This window comes from Brienomyrus brachyistius, unplaced genomic scaffold, assembly GCF_023856365.1.
Source record: "Brienomyrus brachyistius isolate T26 unplaced genomic scaffold, BBRACH_0.4 scaffold41, whole genome shotgun sequence".
NCBI classification, from domain to species: domain Eukaryota; kingdom Metazoa; phylum Chordata; class Actinopteri; order Osteoglossiformes; family Mormyridae; genus Brienomyrus; species Brienomyrus brachyistius.
In genome coordinates, this window is record NW_026042316.1 from 973,329 (window position 1) to 985,215 (window position 11,887).

The 11,887-nt window shown below is 40.5% G+C and overlaps 1 protein-coding gene across 3 annotated transcripts; it reads left to right on the forward strand.

The window, feature by feature from the left end:
• Positions 1 to 5,803: 5,803 nt before the first annotated feature.
• On the forward strand, positions 5,804 to 11,255 carry LOC125722691 (kelch-like protein 10). 3 transcript variants are annotated; one of them, XR_007386512.1, is made up of 6 exons: positions 5,804 to 5,955; positions 6,487 to 6,976; positions 7,356 to 7,967; positions 8,572 to 8,721; positions 9,523 to 9,654; positions 10,678 to 11,255. XR_007386512.1 is itself a non-coding variant. In XM_048998891.1 (6 exons), the coding sequence occupies exons 1-6, from the start codon at positions 5,810 to 5,812 to the stop codon at positions 10,731 to 10,733; spliced, it is 1,782 nt and encodes a 593-aa protein (XP_048854848.1). In that variant the 5' UTR covers positions 5,804 to 5,809; the 3' UTR covers positions 10,734 to 11,255. The 3 variants fall into 3 exon arrangements, 2 of the variants coding, with proteins under 2 accessions (XP_048854848.1, XP_048854849.1); XM_048998891.1 differs by having other exon boundaries at positions 9,327 to 9,654; XM_048998892.1 differs by lacking the exons at positions 9,523 to 9,654; positions 10,678 to 11,255 and adding an exon at positions 8,816 to 8,992.
• Positions 11,256 to 11,887: the final 632 nt, after the last annotated feature.

The following is an 11,887-nucleotide window of genomic DNA, read 5'->3' on the forward strand; positions in this document are numbered from 1 at the left end:
TCGAGTGATATGACCAAGAAGCCAACGAGTGGACCATCATCCAGCCCATGCATGAGGAGCGACAGGATGCCAGTGCCACCACCCTGAATGGAAAGGTAGGTTAATAGGAGGGCGTCTGACTGTGGTTACCCTCATTTTCTCCTTGAAATTGATTATGTTACATACTCAGTAGCTCGCGTTGTCTTCAAATGCTTGATTTCAATCCATAATTGTTAATTCAGTAAACGTCAGTGTTTAGATAAAACATAAATGACCTTGCATTGTTGCTCTGCATTAGTGGCACATTGGGCAGTGCTGTGGTGTCCAGCTCTGTGTTTTTGCAATTTTGCCCACAGCCCAAGACTTGTGAGATACAATAACTGGTGTTAACATAGGAGCTTTCCCCAATTCCAGTCCTGGAGGGTCAGAATCCTAAACAATTTGCAGATTTCCCTATTCAAACAAACCTAGTGAACTTAATTAGCTGATTAAGCTGCGGTTCACAAGGGAAATGATCACAACTAACTGTAAATTCCCTACCAATGCCCATGTGCTTCCTGTGGTAGGTTCCAGGTTCACCACCACCCTGTACCGAATAAACTTTTATGGAAGATGGATGGATTAAACATCTATTAGCTAAATGTACATTTACGCTTTCTAGATCTCCATCTCCAATCATGTACAGCATAACACACATCACTTTTGAACCATTTTTCCTAGATATATATTTGTGGGGGTAGCAAGGGAGCTCAGACTAATTCCACTGCCGAGTGCTATGATCCACTCACGGGCGAATGGACCTTGATCACCCCAGTGAACACTCGCCGACGTGGCCTTGGAGTAGCGGCATATCAGGGAAAGATCTATGTGGTGAGTGATTCCTTTCTTGTACTCTGAAACAAAGGAGTCAAATCTCAAGATTTATCTGAGACTCATATTTTTTGTCACTGCTGCTGTGTCACAGATTGTAATGCGCTTAAATCAAACAAAAGAATTCAGTGGATAAAATCACCTGCTGGGAAGGCCCATCTCAATACACATATGCTCCCTGCAAACGAATACGCTTAGTAAAGCTTAGATTTTTGATTACAGTTATATTCTGTAGTTCCATACATAATTGCTCTGGTTGTTGTTTTTTCCAGGGTCTGACTACAAGTATTATTTTTAGTGCTAATAAAAATAATAAAAAAAGCTATTTTTTTGATGGATGACAGTTTTCACTGAATTGTGCAGGTTTTCTGTTGCCCAAATCCCCTTTTTTCACTGCAGTTATGTTGACATGTATGTTGAACACAAATTAGTTATAAGCTTGTGTAGCTATATAGACAATGGGAGGTTCTGTGCAGCCTGCTATTATAGGGCGATAATTCCTTAAGAGTTCCTGACTTCGAGTAAGGCGATATTTACTTATCCGTTTGGTACCCGAGTGATCACTTACCATTGGTGTCTCCCAGGTGGGCGGTACCAACGGGGCTCATCCAATGTGGAGTATGGAGGTTTATGACCCTGCAACTAACTAATGGCACGCTGCGCCTCCCATGACAAAACCAAGAAGCTACTTCGGCATCGCAGTGCTGGACGGCTTGCTGTTTGCAATGGGCGTCTGATGGGTTCAGAGTCACTGCCAAGGTGGAATGCTATGATGCAGAGAAAGGCAGCTGGTACCGTGCGCAGGACATGATTACGCCCAAGAGGAACTTCAGCTGCTGCACAGTGCCCCCCCGCATCGTACAGTATGCTGCACCTCGCCCACCTGCCCCCATCTGCCTGCCTGGTGGGTAACCAGGTTACGCATCTGCCGGTGTGGCTAGCAGCACTGGACTTAATCAACAGAAACAGTGGACACTAACAAGAATCAGAAACATTCACCAAAATAAGGAAAATGCCTCTTGAATAATGGACTGAGGGAACAGAACTTGGACCTTACAGTGGAGTCAGAGCATAGAGGTTAAGGCACTAGAACAGCTATCAAAATGCAATTATGGCAAGACAATTGCTTTCCTTTGTTATCGGATGCTGTAGTGGTTTGCTCCTGTTGTGTAACATGCCACTTGTTTGCATGCATTTGTTAATTGCCTTGTTCTCTCCAACCATTTCTCTGTCTTAGAGCATCTGCCAAATGAATAATACACAGAGCACAACTATAGCAGAGCTCAGCTGGGACCTCCTGCATGCTTTTACAGCAAGCAATGAGTGTGCTCTTCTAGAACGGATTTAATATCTGGCTACGGTTGTTGGGGACATATGTGTTAGATATGTGAATTCATACAAATAAAGACCTTATATTTGTATTTTTATCACATGTGTTATCACATTAATTTTATGAGTAGTATCTTCATAGAATTTGTGCCGTGTGTGTGGTGTTCTCCATATTAATTCATATCTCAATTAAACATTATAACCAAGATGCAGCCAAAGCCCCAAAAATACATTCTGAATATCAGTCATTTAACAAAAACAATACAGAACAATGTTCTTCGACCTGATCCACAGGAACCCCCAGTCCGTCCACGTTTTTGCTCCTTGCCAGACAGCTGGTGCTGGGGTCCACAAGAAACACTGATAAAACATAATATATATGCAGACCGAATGTCTATGGCACCCCCTAAAGGAGCATCATATCCGTAAAGAACTGGCTTAGGTTTCATGCCACAGGACCCTCCTGAGCATGAAAGCCAGCTTCTGCTTCTGGTTCCAGCACTTAGCCAATCTACTGACCCTTCATCACCGATTGCGGAGTTGGAAACATTCAGGTGGATCAGCTGACCTGCATGCATGCATCCAATCAGAAGCAGCAAATTTCCCTCCATTTTCCCCTTCACCTTCTTTTTCTCTTATCAGCTTACAGTTATATTTCCTGTTACTCATCTCAGTTGGTCCTAGTGAATTAATATTCTCTCATTTGTTAAGTGCTACTATTTATTGTCTTTCTGTGAGTTAAACTGAAGGTTACTTTCCCCTATAGACCGTCTCTTCCTCCTATCAGGCAATCATAGGCCAGTGGGACAGGAGGGAGAGTTCTACCCTTTTTCACTCAGGGTGACTGGAATTTTCCAAACAAACGGGCAGTTACAGAATCCCCCATTTGTTGCAGTCTCCAGAAATGAATGTTATATATGAACCATGTGGTACAGTCTGATTAGACAAAAGCATCCCACAGAGCTGTTTCTGATCTAAATGAACAAATTCTGAATTATGACTCTTGAGCTTTGTTGATTTTAGAGTTTTCTGCCATCTGGAGTAGAAAAAAAAACCACATTTATCTCAGAATTCTGACTTATTAAGTCGAAATTCTGATTTTTTTTCCCTCACAATTCTTACTTTATTTCTCATTATTCTGAGTACTTCTCTAACAACCAGCAATTAGTCGGAGACATCACTTCTGCTCCAGCTTTAAGGGTTCAGTGAGATTTGCACACAGCAGCAGACAGGAGCGAAGGCTACAATGGCTGTATCTGCTCTGTCCAGGCATTTTATTATTTCCAATTGTGTGTGTGAATGGTAGCCTACATCGGAACTTGTAATTAATTATCCTGTAAATGTTAAGCTGGTTTGAAATGAAAATGGGCAATAGAACTTATCTCTTGCCTAATAAGTTGTGGTACAAGCATATCTAATGTTAATGCTTCGTGCATTAGACATATATAATATGATGTCTACCATTAATGTAATAACTGCCAATAATGTGCTAATTTTCCCCCTTAATGTAATAAAGGCTGATACAGTAATAACTTACCAATATCATATTTGAATCAAAAACGCATCACATTATTACATTATAGGCTTTATTACACAAAAAAACTGGAAAATTGTTATGTTATTAGCAGTTATATTAACAGTAGTTTACAGTACAGTTTACACAGCAGTGATTAGCTGATACAGACCCTAACAATCGTGACATCACACAATTTCTTTTGACTGCTTATGATGTTTTGCACACTACTGTACACACACGTACACACACACATATATATATATATATATATATATATATATATATATATATATATATACACACACACACATATTTATATGGTTGATTGCCCACAAAACTCAACTGTGATTAATCAGCCTGTTCTCCAGACCAAAGAACAGTGAAAGCCATTCTAAATTAACCTACAAGAAGCAATTCCTGAACACAAAGAAGAAGATGTGCTACATGTCTTTATGGGGACTCTGCATTCATGTCTATGGGCAAAACCCTAATCCCAACTATGAAAACGTTATCCTCTACCCAGCCCGAACCCACAGTCGTTGCTTTTGTAGTTCTCTCCTACCATTTATATTGTCACAATGAACTATAAGATGTACAAGTAAAAAGTTTGTATATAGTATAGCATGAAAAAGAATAAGAAGAAAACTCAGCCAGAGTGGAATTGTTTATATATATATATATATAAACACTCGTGCGCTCTTGCGTTGTGTACACCAAAAATGACGGTTCCACCATACACTGCGCTAGGCTATATCGAGTGTGATGTTAGCTGCAAAAGACGCAAGCTGATCCCAACTTCACTTTGCTACACGTCCATTGTAAAAGCAGGGCCACAAATAAAACACCACCTACGTCTCTGTGCTCAATTCAAACGGAAAATGTCGCCAAATCCATTCGCCATTTCACTATGTGCTGGCTAGTCATGGCGCGAGCATTAGCTACGGACGCGAACAGCTTCAGCTTATCTTGCCACAATTCAGCTCGACTGTTTAAACTTCAGCCAAACACAACATTCTGTGTTAAGTGAGAATTCTAACGATAAATAATAATTACTTACATCGTTCAATGGGCGCCCTCGGAATATCTGTCCTACCGCTACTCCCATGCACTTCTAACTTAACTCGTCCATCTGTGTGGGGGTGCGCAAGAACGATGGGTGCCGCGAAGCTGCAGGAAAACAAACTTAAAAACCTGCACGGAAATATATTAAACGTGGAGGAGTTAGTCGGCAGAAGTGAGGAATTACAAAAAAAAAAAAAAAAAAAACGATTTCTTAAGAAAAGATCATAAAACAGGAAAATGGTCAATAGCACATGGAGTGATATTGCACACTGTACCTTGATTGTAACATAACTGCTCTATAATATATAATCGATTATATGCAATAGTGTTCAGGATTTGGGTGAAGTGTACTGTACACAGCACAATAATCATTGTGATAATTCCACACTTGCTGCAATACGTTTTCATGACTGTATTGGGGATATAAGCGGTCCGATAAATACGTACGCCTTGTGCTAAATGTGGACCAAAACAGACGGACCGCCCAGCCCAATTTTCAAGGACTATTCTTGTTCCAAATAATTGCCACAACGGGCCGACCAGATTTAGCCCATAAAATAATGTCCTGTGGACATTTGTTGCTCAGTGGCTTATGTCTAAGGTGGAAACTAGGGAATAAGATACGAACTTTAACCTCGTTCCTGACAGACATGTGAAGGACCGTTTTTGTTTTTCATTTTTAGAAACGTAGCCGAGGAGAAAAAATATGAAAAAAAAAATTATTTATTTTTTTTTATTTCGGGAATTCGTGATTTGACTATTCTTACATAATACAAAACTTAAATTCTAAGATAAGCACGGTATACATTTTCCAAAAGTGATGTTAAAAACACTTGTTCTTCTTGTACAGCTGATTGTGCGTAGAATATATCCCCCCCCATCAATTTCGAGTCTCAAATATAGATTTAAAAATAAACGTTACGGTATCTTAGCAGAATGTGACGCAAAAGTGCGGTTTTTGCGTATTAGAACGTATCTACACGTCATTTCGAGTGGTATAAAAAGGAGAGAGAGACGAGACATCCACATTTTTGAATAATGATGGCACACGACATGGAGCGAGTACTGATGTCCCCGGCGTTTGAAGTGTTCAACAAGCTTCGGCTGGCAGGACAGCTTTGTGACGTGGTCCTCATCGCAGACGGTGTTAAATTCAACGCCCATAGAGTAATTCTGTGTGGCTGTAGCTCCTACTTCCAGTAAGTAGCTGTGACCCATATATGAAGATGCGAAAACAGCAAGGAGTCAGTTTTTATCTCTCGTTAGCAATGACTTCTCCTTGGCAATAAGGCTCTAGGATGACAGAAAGTTTATATTAATATACATTATATTAAATTATATTAATGTAGGTCAGTGCTGATCAGAAATATTTCTGATGAGTGTACCACCTTAACTTTTAACATATAATAATAATAATGATAACAATAATAATGGTATAAATATATAAAAAGGGGACCATGTCAAACAGGCAAAACAAAGTATTCCGGGGGACTTGCCCACCAGCCCAAGTAAAATATATTAAAGGGGGAGCTACTGTTGGAAAAATAAGAATTAAAGCCACCGGTCCCTAGTTCTTAGATGCCTATGTGATCATCTGTAGCAGGGGGACCTTATCTCTGCTTAATTTCCATTTGGGGGTCCCTGGTTCAGAAGATTTAGAAAACCCCTTATTTAACTTTGCCTGCAAAACCCATATTTATTAGATGAGTCACTTCTGGATTGTGTTTCAGGGCTCTGTTCGCCAGTGACTGGAGTGATTCAGGAAAGCGGGAGTACCAACTCCCAGGCATTTCCCCAGAAACATTGAGGCAGGTCATAGAGTACGCCTACACGTACTCTGTGGTCATCACAGCTGACAATGTGGAGAACCTCCTGGCAGCTGCTGATTATCTCAGTGTCTTGGGCATCGTGCAGCGCTGCTGTGATTTCCTGCATGAGCAGCTCTGCCTCAACAACTGCATTGGCCTTCTTAAAATCGCCGATTTCTACTGTGTAAACGAGCTGCACCAGTCTGCATTCAACTTCATCTTGAAAAACTTCAAGGAGGTTGCCATCAGCTCAAACGAGTTCCCAGAAATAAGTCTTGAACAACTTTATGACATCATAGAGCAGGATGAGCTTAATGTCAGAGAAGAGGATGTGGTGTTTGAGGCCATCCTCCGGTGGATCGAGCACGAGCCTGCCACCCGAGAGGCCCACATTTCAGTCCTATTGCCCAAGGTGAGTATAGTTATACTATGTTCTCATTGACTTGTGTATATAACAATAGAATGCTCATTGAGTGAAGTCCTTATTACTGTAGCTAGAGACTGAACCTCCATTTTCATGTCCCATGAGTCTACAACCAAGGCCTCCAGGTATTACACCTGGGAGGAGAGTGTAACAAATAATGGAAAACAAAACACTCAGATGTCTTACATTAAACAAGTGTTAGCTGACACATCTGAGACTTTCAAAGTAAATAGCTTCAGCTAAAGAAATTAAAATTTGCACTTACTGCTGTATCCTTAATGTTAGGAATTGCTCATCTCCAGAGATTCACAGAAAGCACTAAGGAACTCATGGGAATTCTGTCATTCTCTCATTGTTTCCTGTGTAGATTCGGATGGCTCGTATGGATTCGGAGTACTTCATGAAAATCGTCAAAGCCAACGATCTAGTGAAGGCCAATGCAGCGTGCAGGCCAATTATCACTGATGTACTGAAGATGATATATGATCTCGACAATGAAAGTCCACGATCTGACTTTGAAAGGCCACTGATTCGCCCGCGCCTACCCGCTGACATCTTATTGGCCATTGGTGGCTGGAATTTCCGCACAACAAATTGGATTGAAGCCTATGACACCCGGGCCGACCACTGGGTCGATATAACGCAGGGGCAGGAGACTCGCCAGTCCGGCCATGGCAGTGTGTGTTTAAATGGCTTCGTGTATTGTTTTGGGGGTTATGATGGCCATAATTTCACCGATGCTGTGCGCAGATTTGACCCTGTCGCACGGACATGGCAGCACATGGCCCCGATGCACTGGCGCCGCTGTAGTGTCAGTGTGGCCGTAAGTAACGGCTTCATCTACGTGATGGGTGGCCGTTTAGGCGTGTCGCCTCTGAATATCGTAGAGCGATATGACCCAAAAGCCAACGAGTGGACCATCATCCAGCCCATGAACGAGGAGCGACAGGATGCCAGTGCCACCACCCTGAATGGAAAGGTAGGTTAATAGGAGGGCGTCTGACTGTGGTTACCCTCATTTTCCCCTTGAAATTGATTATGTTACATACTCAGTAGCTCGCTTTGTCTTCAAATGGTTGATTTCAATCCATAATTGTTAATTCAGTAAACGTCAGTGTTTAGATAAAACATAAATGACCTTGCATTGTTGCTCTGCATTAGTGGCACATTGGGCAGTGCTGTGGTGTCCAGCTCTGTGTTTTTGCAATTTTGCCCACAGCCCAAGACTTGTGAGATACAATAACTGGTGTTAACGTAGGAGCTTTACCCAATTCCAGTCCTGGAGGGTCAGAATCCTAAACAATTTGCAGATTTCCCTATTCAAACAAACCTAGTGAACTTAATTAGCTGATTAAGCTGCGGTTCACAAGGGAAATGATCACAATTAACTGTAAATTCCCTACCAATGCCCATGTGCTTCCTGTGGTAGGTTCCAGGTTCACCACCACCCTGTACTGAATAGACTTTTATGGAAGATGGATGGATTAAACATCTATTAGCTAAATGTACATTTACGCTTTCTAGATCTCCATCTCCAATCATTTACAGCATAACACACATCACTTGTGAACCATCTTTCCTAGATATACATTTGTGGGGGTAGCAATGGAGCTCAGACCACTTCCACTGCGGAGTGCTATGATCCTCTCACGGGCGAATGGACCTTGATCGCTCCCATGCGCACTCGCCGACGTGGCCTTGGAGTAGCTGCATATCAGGGAAACATCTATGCGGTGAGTGATTCCTTTCTTGTACTCTGAAACAAAGGAGTCAAATCTCAAGATATATCTGAGACTCATATTTTTTGTCACTGCTGCTGTGTCACAGATTGTAATGCGCTTAAAACAAACAAAAGAATTCAGTGGATGAAATGACCTGCTGGGAAGGCCCATCTCAATACACATATGCTCCCTGCAAACGAATACGCTTAGTAAAGCTTAGATTTTTGATTACAGTTATATTCTGTAGTTCCAGACATAATTGCTCTGTTTGTTGTTTTTTTCAGTGTCTGACCACAAGTATTATTTTTAGTACTAATAAAAATAATAATAAAAGCAAAATATATGATCATAAGAAGTATTTTTTTGATGGTTGACAGTTTTCGCTGAATTGTACAGGTTTTCTGTTGCCCAAATTCCCTTTTTTCACTGCAGTTATGTTGACATGTATGTTGAACACAAATTAGTTATAAGCTTGTGTAGCTATATAGACAATGGGAGGTTCTGTGCAGCCTGCTATTATAGGGCGATAATTCCTTAAGAGTTCCTGACTTTGAGAAAGCTGATATTTACTTATCCGTTTGGTACCCGAGTGATCACTTACCATTGGTGTCTTGCAGGTGGGCGGTACCAACGGGGTTCATGCAGTGCGGAGTATGGAGGTTTATGACCCTGCAATTAACCAGTGGCACGCTGCGCCTCCCATGAGACAACAAAGAAGCTATTTCGGCATCGCAGTGGTGGACGGCTTGCTATTTGCGATGGGAGGCTCCGATGGGTTCGAAGTAACTGCAAAAGTGGAATGTTTCAATGCAGAGAAAGGCAGCTGGTGCCGTGCGCAGGACATGATTACGCCCAAGAGGAACTTCAGCTGCTGCACAGTGCCTGCGCACCCCCGCTTCGTACAGTATGCTGCACCTCGCCCACCTGCCCCCATCTACCTGCCTGGTAGGTAACCAGGTTATCATGTCTAACGTTAATGCTTCGTACATTAGACCTATATAATATGTGCCCTTGAGAGGTAAAGTGGGCTATCCCACAAAAACAAAGTTTTGAGAAAATGAGCTCCAAAGTTGAATTTTTAAAAAAATAATCAGTGTGCCTATACCCTACAATTGATATATATCATAGGTAGCACAGATCTCAGTATATTTAAAAGATAGATAGACCCTCAATAATTAATATTGGACACTAAACTCATTTTTGACTGACATGTGGGATAGCCCACTTTACCTCTCAAGGGCACATATGATACAGTTAATGTAATAACTGCCAATAATGTGCTAATTTTCCCCCTTAATGTAATAAAGGCTGATACAGTAATATCTTGCCAATACCATACTAACATATTTGAATCAAAAACGCACCACATTACTACATTATATACTTTATTACACAAAAAAACGGGAAAATTGTTATGTTATTAGCAGTTATATTAACAGTAATTTAGCTGCTACAGACAGCAGCTATTAGCTGCTATTAACAGCAGTGATTAGCTGCTACAAACCGTAACAATCGTGACATCACACAATTTCTTTTGACTGCTTATAATTTTTTGCACACTACTGTACACACACACACACACACACACACACACACACACACACATATATATGTACATATATATATGGTTGATTGCCCACAAAAATCAACTGTGATTAATCAGCCTGATCTCCAGACCAAAGAACTGTGAAAACCATTCTAACTTAACCTACAAGAAGCAATTCCTGAACACAAAGAAGAAGATGTGCTACGGCCCTGCTACACGCACACACACACACACACACACACACATATAAGGTATCTGTATCTTTGTGGGGACTCTGTTTCCATACGGGAGTTCCAACCCGCAACACAATTAATCAGTGAGGAAATTCATAGTATTATCTCTTGTTATGTTATTTTTTTTAATTATTTATAATGTATTTAAAAGCCTATGGCAAACAGTAAGTTAATGAATTGAAATTACAGGTAACCACGTGCTCAACAAGTGGCTGGCAGGGAACAAGGGAAACGCTACAGACTGACAACAGGGGAGGACAAGAAAGACTGACAACACGTGGGACGAGATGACCAATGACACCTACTGGCCAAACATGGAAGGGACACAGAATGGGACAGTTAAATAACATTGGGATTCCCTGAAGGGTTTGGCATTCCCTGAAGGGTTTGGCATTCCCTGAAGCCAAGCTGTTAATTATTGTACTCCACGCCACCTCTGGTGATTGAATTGCAATGTAATGATTATGTTGTTCTATAATCTTATTGAATAAGTGTTATAAGTTGTTAGAAGTTATTTTTGTATTCTTTTATACTTCATTTTTAACAGTGTGATTTTTGACCTGACAGCTTTGTTTGGCAGTAAAAAGCTTTAAGGGGGCAGTTTAATGGCTCTATACACAGCAATGTGTATAATGGCCAAAGTGTTCTTATTGAATATGCTTAAATTATTTTTGTATACATTTACATTTTTATTTTACAGACTTTATGTAAAGGCAACCAGTGCTTAAAAGTTTAACGTTTAAATAAATGTCTTATTTGGAGAACAATGGGTGGAAAAAATGTTATTTGTTGTCTGAAAACCAAAATAATTTTGAGAGCTTTGTACGATTTGTTAGCAGAATTACCTTATAGACCTGATACACTTTTGAATGCAATATAATTCTCCATGGCAGTAACCCAGCTGACTGGTGGAGCAAGTTCATTTTGTCTCTGCAAGACCTCAAAGTGAATTTGAAGATCATTGTCTCCACAAAGACTATGAAGATTTTCAGGAGATACATGTAATCCACAGTTTCTTCCATTAAACCTAGAGTGCAATCCAACAAAATGTTTCAATAACAAAATTTACATTTCAAAAAGTGGCTTCTGGTTTGTTAGATGGGCAGTGTGCATTCATTAACTACTTGTAGTCATCTAGTTCTTTTTGTAGGACACCCAAAAAGCTGAATACTGTAGCAGCAAACATTTCTGTTGGTAACAGCCATTAAAGAGATTCCTCCGTCCAGAATTGCCCCCTAGTGGTGGAATAATATTGCAACGTAAATAATGGAGATTTCACTTCACTGTATTTTACAGCTAACGAAAATTTAATGTGTGTGTATACATTTTTTGTTTCATACATTTAAATTTGTATATACATTTTTTATATAATAAACATTATAGTTGTTTAAAAGGCGGA

Coding starts and splice junctions, on each gene's coding strand:
- LOC125722691 (XM_048998891.1), top strand. CDS start 5,810: ATGGAGCGAGTACTGATGTCCCCGGCGTTTGAAGTGTTCAACAAGCTT. Junction 6,977..7,355: donor TTTCAGTCCTATTGCCCAAG/GTGAGTATAGTT, acceptor TTTCCTGTGTAG/ATTCGGATGGCTCGTATGGA. Junction 7,968..8,571: donor CCACCACCCTGAATGGAAAG/GTAGGTTAATAG, acceptor CATCTTTCCTAG/ATATACATTTGTGGGGGTAG.